The 15,180-nt window shown below is 38.4% G+C and overlaps 1 protein-coding gene across 2 annotated transcripts in view; it reads right to left on the bottom strand.

Moving 5' to 3' along the window:
- The window catches only part of ERMP1 (endoplasmic reticulum metallopeptidase 1), a 51,963-nt gene extending 37,015 nt beyond the window's left edge, over nt 1–14,948 (bottom strand). For both annotated transcript variants that reach the window (XM_090274119.1, XM_090274120.1), the window contains exons 1-4: nt 14,566–14,948; nt 12,811–13,112; nt 6,694–6,821; nt 5,972–6,077 (exon numbers count right to left, since the gene is read on the bottom strand). In XM_090274119.1, coding sequence (XP_090130245.1) covers nt 5,972–6,077; nt 6,694–6,821; nt 12,811–13,112; nt 14,566–14,903 — 874 coding nt within the window. In that variant the 5' untranslated portion in view covers nt 14,904–14,948. The remainder of the gene's footprint in view (nt 1–5,971; nt 6,078–6,693; nt 6,822–12,810; nt 13,113–14,565) is intronic.
- Nucleotides 14,949–15,180: the final 232 nt, after the last annotated feature.

Raw genomic sequence — 15,180 nt, 5'->3', positions numbered from 1 at the left:
TGGTGCAGACAGTATTTAAAACAGTATGAAGGATCCTCAAAAAATTAAAAATGGAACTGCCTTATGACACCACTTATGCCCTACAATTCCACGTCTGGGTATACATATTTTAAAAAACCCAGAACACTAATTCAAAGGAATATATGCACACCTATGTTCATTGCAATGTTATTTATAATAGTCAAGATAAGAAAGCAACCCAAGTGTCCATCAACAGACCAGTGATAAAAAAGCTGGGATATATATCACATATATATACAATGGGATATTACTCAGCCATAATAAAGAATGAAATATTACTATTTGCAACAGCATGGAGGTACCTGGAGGGTATTATGCTAAGTGAAATAAGTGAAACAGAGAAAGACAAATACCATATGATTTCACTTACATGTGCAATCTACAGAACAACAATAAAAAAAATTGAAACAGACTCACAGTAACAGAAAACAGACTGGTGGTTACCACAGTGGAGAGTGGTTGGGGCTCTAGGTGAAAAGCTGAAGGGATTAAGGAGTTCTTAATTACCTCACAGAGAAAGGTGGGAGGCTGATACAGAAATATTTTCACTTTACATTCTTTCTCCTGCCATCATCTAAATCCTATGACACTTTCAGTTTCTTGTGCAGCCATTTCTTCTTAAAGAATTAGCCCATCTTTCTTAAGGCAAAGGGTATGGATACATCTGATACTGAGGGGAGGTATATCTCATGTCAAGAATGAAAAGTCCAAATTCTCTGAAAGTTCAGTAAAAGCGGACCCAATTTAGGCAAACGGCATCATTCCCACTGCATCACTTCATTCTAACTTTAGCTGGTGGCATGGACACAAAGAACAAAAAAAAAAAAAGAGGAATTAATAGAGGAGACAGCAGCGAATGTTGTTATGGAAGTCAAGTAATATGGGGCCTGAGAACTAACCTCTGAATTTAGCATTGTGACTTTTAGAAGAGCAAATTGAAAGCTAATTACAACTAATTCAAAAACAGGAACAAAGTTATTCCACTCTCTTGAGGAGTTCTGTAATAGATGGGAATTGAGAAACAAGCAGTACAAGCAGTAGGTGGGGGATAGTGGGGTGGGTCAAAAGTGGCTTTATTTAAGAAGAGAGAAAAAGCATGTTTGTGCTGATGGAAATGATTTCATAGGGAGGGAAAATATTACTGACTGAAGAGGGAAAAAAATGTTTTAAGTCACCATTAATGTAACCAGTCTCCTATGCATGAACCAAGAAGGTGTTTTCAATTTTTTTACTTAGATCTATGTGTCTGTGTGCAACTATTTCAACAATAAATTCCTACAAGTGGACCACCTGGACATAAGGGTTTGCATCTTTTTTTATCCTCACCTGGGGACATTTTTTTTTTTTTTCATTGCTTTTAGAGAGAGAGAAAGGAAAAGAAATATCAATATGAGAGAGAAGCACCGGCTGCCTCCTGGCCTGCCTGGGCGGGGGATCGTACGTGCCTGGACTGGGGACTCAATCTGCAACCCCAGCATGTGCCCAACTAGGAACCAAACTCACAATCTTTCAGCTACAGGACGATGCTTCAACCAATTGAGCCACACTGGCCAGGGCAGGGTTTGCACATTTTATAAAGTGGTACACATTGTCAAGCTGTTCCAAAAACTGCATCCATCTACACTTCCACCAACAGTTTATGAATATGCCTGTTCTTCTATGTTCATCATCACTTAGCATTACAATTCCACTTACTTTTTGAAAATCCAATATAAAAAATTGTTACTGTTGTTTGAATTTACATTTTTTCCAAAATAAAACAATTGTTTCATGTGGCAGCTTCTTAAAACGTTAAACATAAATTTACCATATGATCCAGGAATTCCATTCCTAGGTATCAACCCAAAAGAAATAAAAATATATGTCCACACAGATTTACACACCAATGTTCACAGCAGCATTAAATGCCCATCAACTGATGAATGATCCATACTAATGGAATATAATTCAGCGATTACAAATAATAAAGTACTGATACATGCTACAACATGGATGAACCTCAAAAAATATTATATGAAGTAAAACAAGCCAGACTATTAATGATTCTGGGGTCTCTCTTTGGGATGATGAAAAGATTCTAGCCCAAAAGGTAGGCTGCCGGTTCAATTCCCAGTCAGGCCACATACTGAAGGCAACCAATCAATGTTTCTCTGTCACATTGATGTTTCTCTCCTGCCCCTCCCCTCTCTTTAAAATCAATAAGCATATCTCCTTGGGTAAGGATAAAAAATTCTTTAATTAAAAAAAGAGATTCTAAAATTGATTGTAGTGATGACTGCACAACTCCATGAATATCTAAAAAAAGTATATTTTACACTTTAAATAGGTGAATTGTATAGTATGTGGATTATATCTCAACAAAGCTATAATTTTTTTAAAGGAATGCAGTCTCAAGCAAGTTATAATATAGCAGATATATGTGGTCTCATTTTTGAAAGATTATATAAAAAATATATTAATGTGTATGTACAGAAAAAATTCCAGAAGGACAGGGACTAAACTATAACACTAGTTTGCTCTGGGTGGTAGGACTACAAAGGCATGAATATTTTTTCACAAGAGAAAAAAAGGAATCTGCGATTCCTTTGCTGATGGGCTTTCTTCTACTTAAGATTGGTAGTTATTTGAATTTTTTATAAGGAACATATATTACTGGTTTAATCTGTTTAAATTTTAAAATACTGGATTCTGTAACACCTTCAAAATTATTAAATCAAGCCTTTTTGACTAATGAAATAAATAACTAGCCTGATAAGTCATTCTTTCACACATTCTGGCCCTTTTAAAAAATTAGGTAGTAATGATTATTCTAGTCACTAAAATTCCCCAAATGAATGTCTCTCTCTGAAGTGACAATGGAGCACTAGAGTACAAACTGTTTTAACAGAGAAGTTTCTAGGACAAAACAAGTGCTGCCGTACAGGAGAAAAGGGCTTGTTAGGGAAGCAGAGGACAGAGCAACCCAGCATACACTCCCAAACACAACTCCAAATCCAGGAGGCCTTTATCCTTTCAGTCAAACATGGAAGCAACAATCACTTTCTGAAAGCCGTCCCCAGAAAAAAACTAGCCTTTTGTAGGCAGTGGCATGTTGAAGTGAGAGAGATACTGGGAGAGGTACTGGAATGTCAGAAAGCACATGGAAAGTTTTTGGGTGTGCAGTTTAGCCACAAGAATAAGATACCAGAACCTAGAGGGAAAACATTGTGTTAAAAATTCTGAGAAAGAGAGAGACATTCTCTCCAAATCTTTTGTAGGATGCCCCTCCAGAAAAAATTAATTCTGAAATGTAGGGATTTTACTTTAAAACGAATAAAACATTTCAGTTGTATATAAATTGCTAACTAGTAACAAGGCTGTTATTGCCTTATTATTAATCATATTGCAATACAAAAATTTAAATATAGAAAACTGTGAAAAGTCTAAGTAAAGCAGTTCTGGTTTTAAATTCATGAAGCATTGAACTGATTTTTCACATTTTGCCCCATCCTCCATTCCAGTCACACCAACCACAGCTCCACCAGCCAACACTCACCATACAGCAGTGACTGTTATTATACAATTTGCTTATGTCCTTCCAGAAAATGCAATTATATAAAAAGTGTATACAATTATAGAATTTTTATATAAAACTATCTACATTTAAAAAAAAGAGCAGAGACTATAAGCTAGTCAGGCCTGGCAAAGGTGAATACTCAATAAATGTAAACAAAGGAACTGACTTGGGTCTGGATCTCACTAACCCTAGGTAAATATGTTTGAATCTTTCTGGACTACATACATGCAAATTATACTAATATATATACACACGTAAAATATGCACCGAAAAAAAGTTCAGGCAAGGTACAGACTAAACCCTAGGACTAGCTTTTCTTTGGGTCAGAAGAGTACAAGAGGGCAGGGAGCTGTGATGACAAATTAAAAGCATTGATATGAAGGCATTTAGCACACAACACACTTTCAAGAGGGGAAATATACAAAGACACACTCCTACCCATGTAGAGCCCTGACATTTTCACCAGAAGAAAGGAAAGTACAGTGTCCTCTTTGCTTACAGAATTTTCTTTTGCTTTTTGATCTTGTGGTTGTTATCGGGTTGGCCAAAAAGTTTCTTTGGTTTTTTTCCGTAAGATGGCTTTAGTAGCACTTAGTTGTCTTTAACTTCATTCAAAACAATTTTGTTACACTGCATTGTGACAGCTGTCATATCACCATGCATTTAAAAACAAATTATCAAAATTGGTGAATTTTTGTGTAGCCATTTTAATATTGAGGATGTAAGAAAATATGCAACATTTCAGCATATTATGCTTTATTATTTCAAGAAAGGTAAAAATGCAACTGAAACACACAAAAAAAAGATTCGTGCAGTGTATGGGGAAAGCCCTGTGACTGATCAAACGTGTCAAAGTGGTTTGTGAAGTTTCGTGCTGGAGATTCTCACTGAATGATGCTCCACGGTCAGGGAGATCAGCTTCTGAAGTTAATAGCGATCAAAATGAAGACATTATTTGAGAATAATCAATGTTACAACACGCAGGAGCTGACAGACTCAAAATATCCAAATCAATCAAGTTATTTGTGTCTTTTATTTTATGGAAAAAACTAAATGGACTTATATCAAGTGTTCCTCCTTGATGTAATTTGAGAGAATTTGAGAGTGGATAACAGTGTAGCTTCTACTTATTCATATATATTAGATACCAGCTTCTTCTCCTTAGATTAAGAGTAAACAGAAAGGTCTGAGATTTGAAAAGAATCTTGCTTCTGACCTCATGACCTTGAGATTCTCAAAGGTTTAGCTGAAGTAAAATATACATACATTTTGAAGGGTAAAAGTTTAAAATAAGTTGTATGGAAAATATTAAAATATGGTATTGCTTAGGTTAGAAAGACATACTTAGCATATCTTCATAACTTAAACAATACCATGTCTGCAAAGGGTGCTAAAAATCAAGTTCTTGTATCATATTACTTCTAGCCCATCTCATGTCCCAACATACTCATTATAAAACTTCTGGTAAATGCCACATCTCTCAATAAAATGATTACTCAAATTACTAACAGTGCTGGGAATGGCATGGCACTTCCAACATCAGATTTTAGAATGCTCTGACTGAACAAAACTGAGCTTTGGATTCTGCTAAGAATGATGACAACTGATACTTAAACGACAAGTTATTCTAGTAACTTATAATCTTGCTATCCTTAGAAAACTTAAATCATAAAACTAAAAATATTTCTCCAGCTGATTAAATATTACTGGATTTTTATGACATTCAAATTAATTCAATGATAAATTTCAAGTCCTTTAACTACAGGTAAATTTTCTCATTTTAATTCATGAAATGATTGTCATTTGGTATAATTTATATCATAAGCATACATAACAGATAAAATGAAGTTCACCACCTATATGACAATCTGGTTAGTTGTTAAGAACAAGGGCTCTGAACCTGAACTAGGTTTTTAATCCTGCTGTGTCATTTGCCAACTGTGAAACCGTGGGCAAGTTATAATCTCTTTCACCTCAGTTTTCTCATCTGTAAAATGAGGGTAATGACAGTACTTCTCCCTCATGCTGTTTTGAGAATTAAGTGACATATATACATAATGCTTTGAACATTTGGCATATAATAAGCACTATACAAATATTAGTATTAATATTATTTGCTTAAAAATTTTAACAAAGACAAACTAAAACTCTCATGCTTTAAAAAGAACATTCATTTCATTGAGACATTACTTATTTTCAAAAAATTTCCATTTTTCTAAACAAGAATTAAAATATACAATGCAATTGCATTCAAACATAAAAATACAGAGTGGCACAAAACTAGGTTTACAGTGTTCAAAAATAATACAATAATTAATAATACAAGAATAAACTGTGTTTCATGTGCTCACAATTATAAACCTACTTTTGCCCCACCTGTACAGCCTCACATACCTGTTTGGAATACAAGTTCTTTTCCTCCCACACCTGCTGCCTCCAGGTTAATAAATGCACGAATCAAGTTGGCCCAGGGGTGCTGAGTAATGAAACCATGACTGGCCTGAATGAGAAAGAAAGAAAACAAATAAAGGTTAAACAATCTTAATAGTATAAAAGTCTCTATTTTACTTATTTTAAAGACAGAACATCTACATCAACAAGGGGAAGAACACGAAAATAATCTTTTTTTCAAAGGCAGAATCTAAAGACATGCATGATTCTCTCTCTATGCATAATGGCTGTGTGCAGTTTGCTGAGTGGAAAGTTCCCATCACAGAAGGCAGCCTGATTTCCATGAATGGTGCCAAACAACATCCTAAGGAAGTGTGAGGTTGCGTAAAAGAAAGGACAAAATAATAGGAAGAGACGATGCGCATGGCTGGGTATTCAGGCTCTGTGCCTGCCTCAAACATCTCTGAAACTCCTGAGTCAAACAAAACATGAGGTGAATAATTATGCAACCACAGAGCCATTTTATGAATCAAAAACACTGATAAGATGACCTGTTCTGAGTTTCCAAATGTTGAACATGTGTACATAGATGGCTGTAGAATTTTTAAAGTACTGCCAGGTACAATATTTCTTTTGTATATGATTTTATGATACTATTCAAATGAATAATCAAAATATTTAAGTTATTACTATTACCATTATTAGTTAAAACAGTAGAATCTCACCTGCAAAACATTTTCCTCAGCACCATTGAAGAGAAATATAACAGCATGGTGTAAGGCTTCTGAAGATGCTGACAAGACGCGAAGGACTTCCAACATCACTGAACAGCTAACTGCATCATCACTGGCACCTTTAAATCAGAAAAACAGATTTGCTCCTCAAATTTTAAAATCTTTACAGTATGAATCATCAGGGCTAGGAATGGGGTTTTTTCATTAAGGAAGCATCACGTTGCTATTATACAGGACCAGAAGTACAGTTCTGTCTGTCACCGCGAGGTGACAATTATACCACCAGCAGTAAACTCCATGAGAACAGAGATCTTTGTCTAGTTTGCTAATTGAGTTATTCTCAATGTCTAGACCCATGTCTAGCCCAGAGTACTTAATTAATACTTGCTGAATAATCAACCAGATGGGGCCTAAATTAATACTAAAAACTGGCATTCTCATAAACCCAAAGCAATTTGTTCCTTTCTTTATCCTTATCTACGTCCTCTGGTGTTCAGAGCTTCCTAGATCATCTGCTCCTGCCACCCACTCCCTTCCTGCTTGTCTCCCTACCAAAATCATAAGATCTTCAGATCACATTTACAGTGGGGTCCATTTGGATGATGAGGCATTTTTTAAGGTTTCTCAAAGATGTGATGAATAAGTACAAAGAAGACACCAAATCTAATAAAACAGAAAAGGAGACTAATGACCTAAGTAGTATCCCTGATTCCAGCACTGATAAAGTAGAATATGTACTTCATCAAATCACCTAACTTCTTCTTTATTTATTTATTTATTTTAATTTTTATTTTTTAAATTGGGGGACATTATGTTTGTCATATTTTTAAAAACTATTTATTTGTTTGTTTACTTATTTTACTTTTAGAGAGAGGGGAAAAGAGAAAGAGAGGGAGAGAAACATCACTGTGTAGTTGCCTCTCACTCGCGCCAACTGGGGACCTGACATGCAATCTAGTCATGTGCCCTGACAGGGAATCAAACCAGCGACACTTGGCTCGCAGGCCAACGCTCAATCCACTGAGCCACAGCAGCCAGGGCTCCTAACTTCTTCTTGATTCAGAAACCTTATATATTAACTTAAAGTGATTATAAAGATGACTTTAGTGCCTTGATTTTTTTGAAGCACTATGAGAGGTAACTAAAGAAACTGATTCAATATTTGCTGATATTAAATTATGTTTTAAGTAAGGTAATTCATAGTATTATGAGCATGTAAAAAAAATAGTCCTTATCTTTCAGTGATATTGACTGAAATGCAGAGAAACTGACACAGATGAGCTCTGCTTCAAAATAATTAAGGGTCGCAGGGCTAGGGGGTAAAGAAACAAAATCTGTCAAAGCTGGGTGATAGGTACACTCAAGTTCATTAAACAATTCTCTGTTTTTGTACATATTCGATTTTCCTAATAAAAGGTTTAAAGAGTAACCAAAGTAAATAGGCATAGTAATAACTCAGACAATAGCGTTTTCCAGTTTATACACTGGGAGGCAGGGCACTGCAGAGTTCAGCACAGGTTTTAAAGACAGACTTGGAAGTAAATTCTAGTTCTGTCCTTTATCCTACAACTTCCTGGTCTAGAGAGTAAGTTAGTGATACCTACCTCACAGGTGTGTTGTGATGATTACAAAATAATGCAGTCTGCATTCAATGTTAGTTTTTCCTTCTCTTTGCAAACTTAAGGAAGGCTCTGCAGCTAGCGAAAATGCTTGTTTTGGTGTTGTTAAATTCCAGACTAAAATATTTATTACCTGTTACTTGTCTTGGCAGTGATTACTGGATTGTATTTTAATCAAAGTGAAACTAAGTAATAACTATCTACTACCAAGCCAGAAGTATAGGTCGCTATCAGTAAAAAGTGTCCCATTCCAGGAACCAAATGAAATTAATGGTTTTTGAGACAGTGAATTACTTTAAAATAGAAAACCAAACCATAAAATTTTTCTTTATTCAAAGAGAATGGGTATTGAAAGAGACAGATCTATATGGGGTTAATTAAAAAATTTAACTGTCCATTTATCTTCCTTTATTTTAATGATTCTGTTGTCTGAGAACAGAACTAGAGAGGGTCAAATATCTTTTAAGAAAGTGAAAGAAACTTAGAAAACAGTATCTATAAGGGCCGGGTGGTTAACCAACATCTCTTTCCATTTAGAATTAACCCTGAAATTAAAGCCACTCCTAATATAACTAAATGTGGCTTCTACCAACAACCTGGAATCATGCAACAAACCCAAGAAGACATTTAAGTCCTTTCTGTGGATAACATTACTTCTAATTGGTATTAATCCCGAAGGTCCAGATATGTTTCTGTGAAGAACTTTTTTAAAATACTCATTTTTCAATTAGTTCATCCCTGAAGGTATTGAGGTGATAGCCGATTTTATGTGTTTTTTTGACAATTCTCAACAAATTATTACTGACAGAAATGTCCTTGGGATTATTGGTATAAGTAATCTTATAAAATTTTAATTTAAAATGAGTTCCAGTCCTGGCTGTATATCTCACTGGATTGAGCACCAGCCTGAGAACCAAAGGGTCACCGGTTCCATTCCCAGTCAGGGCACATGCCTGGGTTGTGGACCAGGTCCCCATGCAAGAGGCAACCACACATTGATGTTTCTCTCCTTTTCTTTCTCCCTCCCTTCCCCTCTCTTTAAAAATAAATAAAACCTTTAAAAATTTTTTTAAAATATGTCCTTTCCTTTAAAAAAAAAAAAAAAAGTTCCAATGACCCACAAAAATGCCAACCTTTCATTATTGGACCCTATATATATGATTTATAACATATGGAACTATATTTCTGATACTTGTATACACATCTTTCTTATATAATGATCTTAAATAACCATGGTGTTAATTTGTCCCTTCCTAGAATTTAAGCATAATAGTGAGCACAGGGTGACAGCTATTTTATTACTGCTTTGAAATAGGCATAAAATACCACTGGTTTCCCTAGCACACGCAAAGATATTTCTGACTTTATTAAAAAAATGGGCATATATTTATTTTTCTTAACATCTTAAAAAATATTTAATGGAAACAAAACAATTTCATAATAAACATGTCATTGAGACATTGTGTCAATATGGAAGTGAGGGAATGATGTCATTTTCTTCTCATGATACAAAAGCATGCAAATCTCTCCTACTCTAAACAGTTCACATTGGTCTTGCTAACTGCTCTTATTGACGGCCAATAACTCACCTTTTCACCAGATCATTCTATACTCGATGTGCTCAATTCACTGTTTTATTGAAACCTCAGCTTTTTTTTCAAATCTAGTTGCTTTTATCATGTAATCTTCTTAAAAATGTGTATGATATTTTTATGTTTTTTTTTTTTAATATATATTTATTGATGGATTCCAGAGAGAAAGGAAGGGATAGAGAGAGAGAAACATTGATTGGCTGCCTCCCCTACGTGCCCCAACCAGGGATGGAATATGCAACCTAGGCATGTGTCCTGACCAGGAATCAAACCTTCATTTTACAGGATGACACTCCCATCAACAAGGTCACACCAGACAAGGCTGTGCATGATTTTTTTAAAAGCATGTTACATTCATCCTGGCCAGGTGGCTCAGTTGGTTGGAGTGTCATCCTGTACACCAAAAGGTTGCAGGCTCCATTCGCAGTCAGGGCACATACCTAGGTTGTGGGTTCGATCCCTGGTCAACATGTGTATAGGAGGCAACTGATTGATGTTTCTCTCTTATATCAATGTATCTCTCTCTCTTTTTTTCTTTCTTTCTTTCTTTCTTTCTTTCTTTCTTTCTTTTATCTCTCTTCCCATCCCCTCTCTCTAAAAATCAATAAACATATCCTCAGGTTAGGAGTCAAATAATAATAATAAAATTTTTTTAAAAAGCATGTTACATTATAAATGCAATTGACAAGCTTTCTAATTAAAGATGTCTATGAAGAATCATTTTATCAAGCAAATAAATTTTATTTTATATTTTGTATAATGCTGGATCATATTGGGCCTGCTATAAGTTCAGGCAATCCAGAAATATTAATAACAATTAAAAAAGGGAACCCACCTTGGCAAGTATGGCACAGTTGGCTGGAGCATCATCCCAAACACTGAAAGGTTGTGGGTTCAATTCCCAGTCAAGGCACACGCCTAGGTTGTGGGTTCGGTCACCTGGCCCCCCACTGGGGCACGTACAAGAGACAACCGATCAATGTTTCTCTCTTACATCTATGTTTCTCTCTTCTCTCTCCCTTCCTCTCTCTCTAAATAAGTATGTCCTAGGGTGAGGATAAAAAGAAAAGGTGGGGTGGGGGGACCCTCGTGCACTGTTGGTGGGAATGCAGATTGGTGCAGCCACTGTGGAAAGTAGTATGGAGTTACCTTAAAAAATTAAAAATGATTGGAACTACTGTAACAACATAATCAATAAAATATACTTTAAAAAAAATTAAAAATGGATCCACCTTATGACCCAGCAATTCCACTTCTGGGAATTTATCCAAAGAAAACTGAAACACTAATTCAAAAGAATATATGCACCCCTATGTTCATTGCAGTATTATTCACAATAGTCAAAATTTGGAAGTAGCCCAAGTGTCCATCAGCCGGTGAGTGGATAAAAAAGCTGTGGTACATTTATACAAGAGACTACTACTCAGCCACAAAAAAAGAAAGAAATCTTACCCTTTGCAACAGCATGGATGGACCTGGAGAGCATTATGCTAAGTGAAGTAAGCCAGTCAGAGAAAGACAAGTACCATATGATTTCACTCATACGTGGACTAATGAACAAAATGAACCAACAAGCAAAACAGAGACAGACTCACAGCAGACTGATAGCTGTTGCGGTGGGGGATTTAGGGGCTAGGTGGGAGGGCATGGTGGGATTCAAGAAGAAAGAGAAAAAGTAGAGGAAAAATGTTGCAGACAGGGACAACAGTGTGGTGACTGCTGAGAAGAAGGGGGTGGGGGAAGGCAGAGAAGGGTATGCGGGATAACTGGTGATGGAAAGAGGTTTGACTTGGGGTGGTGAACACACAACACAGTGTACAGATGATGTGCTGTGGAACTGTACACCTGAAACCTGTATAATTTTGTTAACCAGTTTCACCCCAATAAATTCAATAAAAAGGAAAAAACAATAGCAAAGAAAAAAGAAAAAGGAAAAGCGTTTTTCATGCCAGGCACTATTCCCTAAGCAATGCCAACAGGAAAGTACTATTATCTCCATTTTACAGATGAGAAACTGATGAAAGTAGAGGTGTTATGCAGATTGGCAAAGGGAGCATTAGCTCTTCTTCCTTTCAAATGCAGCTGAAAGAACTGACTGGTGAGGAAACCCAACATCTGGTCCCTCTTCTGACTCTGATCAGTGGTAAGCAGCTAAGTTTATTCCTGTGTCAAATGAGGGGCTTGAACCAGATGCCATCTCAGGTCCTTTAACATGCTATGATTCCATTGTTAAATACTACAATTTTTCTATTCTTTCATAGTCACTGAAAACACTTTTCTGATGAACCTTATTTTTTAAGTGAAAGTTCAATTTAAGAGATTCTCATTCATTTAAAATATTTATTGCATCAGGCACTGTCCTAAACATCCAATATTCTATCTTGACAAAGTATTTTCAGAGGAAGATATACAGGTTAATGAGGTATTCTAACAGTATGGCATCCTTGGTAAGCCAAAAATCTCACTTTACAGGTCGGCAAAACTGCTAGGAAAGATGTCCTCCAAGCCTTGTGTCCTGAGAAGGCAGGCACTGTTCCTTTATCCCGTATCCCCAAAGCCTAGTACAACACCCAGCTGAGTAAGCATTTAGAGGCAGACCGAACTCCAGGACACGGGGACACATCCTGGTAACACTGATAAAGCTGCTTCAGCCTACCAGCAACATCCCCTGCCCTGTCACTGGTTGCTGGCACTGTTTAAAAAAAATAAATAAAGCACTTCAGAGAATAGTGAGGGGGAAGTTCTTAAATTAAATGATACTATTCCAAGTATCCTGGCTGCCATCACAGGTAAGGTTTGTCCAAGAAAACGGTCCCCCACAATGGCCCAAGCAGCTGGGCGTTAATAATGGTTCTGGGCTGTATCAAGATCAAAATTACTAAAAAACCGGTACGTACCTGGAGAGTTTGCCACAGAGTCAAAATGACAGTTAGCCAGAACAGCATGCTGGGCTCCATCTCTGGGTTCCAGCTTTACCACAACGTTTGTGATATTGTCATAGTAGCTCGTAAAACCTCCCAAAAAGTCAATGCTGAAGGAGCCTGTGGGCCGTTGTATATCTACTGAAATCTTGTGAAGGCTGTTACTTTGAACTTCAATCAGTTTAATCTGTTCCAAGAGATAACGCACCGTCAGAATTTCATTTTCTGGGCTTCCTGTAGTCCTGGGGCCAATGGATGTTATGTGTTCAAGATAATCCCTGAAAGCCACCCAAAAAATGATGATTAACATTCAGCACAGAACAACTTTTCCTCCACAATCCCCCTCACCTTCAAAAACAAGTTCTTTGACTTCTCACATTAAAAAAGGCTGCCTTTTTTGAGAGAATACTTGGTGAAGTACATGATTGTCTAACCTCTATGCTGTACACCTGAAACTAATATAAAATAATATTGAATGCAGACCATAATTGAAAAATAAAATCTAAATTAAAAAATTTTTAAAGGCTGCTTTTTATTATTTCAGGTAATCTGTGAAAAATCACTTGTAAAGCTTCATCATTTAATTTTCTCTCTCATGAGTTCATCCCTTCAGAGTTTGCTCTACTCACCCCACTCCCAAATTCTCTCAGTCTTCATACAAAGACTAGAGATCTATTCAAAATGTGTAAATGCTGAAGACTAGACAGCACAGAATGCAACTTCATTGTGCCACATTCCAGAGGGTTTCAGATTCTGGGTTACTGAAACCAATGAGCAGAGACAATTAAGTCAATAGTTTAAATAAACAAACAACCCAAAACAACCCTTTTTACTGTAAGGAATGGACTCAGCCCTCCTGATGTGCACACAAGGCCTAATAACTTCAATTCAGGCCAAAACCAACTCTAGCCCTTAAACAAGAAAATGTTCTGCCTTTTCATTGCATTCCAGGTAGGGACAAAGGAGGGTGGGGCATGTGTCCTCCAGAAAGTCCTTAATAAAATAAGCTTCCAGCACATTGTATTCAAAAGAGAAAGTTCTTAAATCACAGTGGATGTTGAAAATTCGGCTAGCTTATAGTTTTGAGTTCTGCCACACTTCAATGCCTATTATTTAATCATCTTTCTAGCACATGTAATGGTATTTCTTTTTAAAATTGTTTTTATAAAAATTAAATCTTACACACCAGGGGCACAAAGACAACCTCCAAGAACCTGAAATTTCTGAAACTGTAACTTCTGAAGTGTAATCTTCCAGGCTGAGCCTCCATAGCTTGCAGGTGTGAGGGATGTCACCCTCAAAAAGTTGGACCACTGCATTACTCCCTTCCTACACCTCCCCAGGAACCGAATTTACAAAACTGGCTAGGTACACAAATTTCACGCTCCTTCACTGCATTGGGAAAGCAAAAGGACTAGTAAAAAGTGGAAGTGCTCCGTAAAATGAGGAACGACTAAACCAAACGATCTGCCGGTGGGGCAGAAAGGGGATGGAAAAGCGGGAGCAGCCCCCTGGCCACCCCCATCTGCACGACCAACTTAACAAGGGGCAACGCAAGCCCTAAGCCTCGTAAACTGGGACTCCAGAGGAGGAACGGGCAAGGCCACCGCACTCTCGCGTGGAGTCACGCGGAGCCGGCGAGCCTGGGCGGTCCCGCAGGGACGAACGCACACAGGTGCGGTGCCCAGGCTCTGGCAGGAGACACGCGGGCCAGGCAGCAGCGGCCAGTACCTGGCTTGGCCCGCGTCGAACTCCCCGTGGTGCCCAGTGGCCCCACGCAGAACGAGCTGCTGCAGCGAGAGCTGCACGAGCGTCCGCAGCGCGAGCAGGTACAACGCTAGTCCCAGCGCGGCGCGCGCCTCAGACAGTCCCGTCCACGCAGCCCCACTCGCGCCTCCGCTACCCGCCGCGCTCCGCTTCCGCGTCCTTGCGCTGCGGCCGCACGCGTCCACCAGGGACTCCAGCTCCGGGGCCTCCCTATCTGGTTGCGGCGCGGCTGCCAGGCCGTCCCGGCGATCCCCTCCGACGCGATGCCGCCTCACGGCCGCAGACTCCGAACCCCACTCCATGGCCACGAGCCTCAGACGCCAACCCACCCGCCACAGCCCACGACAGCCCCGGGAGCAGCCGCGGCCGCCGCAGCGCCTCCTAGTGAGCGGACGGAAACTGCAGAGGGCCAAACTTCTGATTGGCCGGTCCGGCCGCGCAGACACCCAGTCTCCTTGATCAGATCCTCCGTGGGCACCACGCCAGGGCGGGCCCTAGCGGGCCTTGATGGGTGTGCTTTCTCCTGCAGGGCTTCCCTGCCGGGTGTGGGACAGAGATTTCCAAACGGAAAGACACCCA

Source organism: Furipterus horrens, unplaced genomic scaffold (genome assembly GCF_987537825.1).
Source record: "Furipterus horrens unplaced genomic scaffold, mFurHor1.1.pri manual_scaffold_4, whole genome shotgun sequence".
In the NCBI taxonomy this organism is placed as follows: domain Eukaryota; kingdom Metazoa; phylum Chordata; class Mammalia; order Chiroptera; family Furipteridae; genus Furipterus; species Furipterus horrens.
The sequence above is the reverse complement of the archived record's forward strand: the minus strand, read 5'-3'. Positions and strand labels throughout refer to the sequence as shown.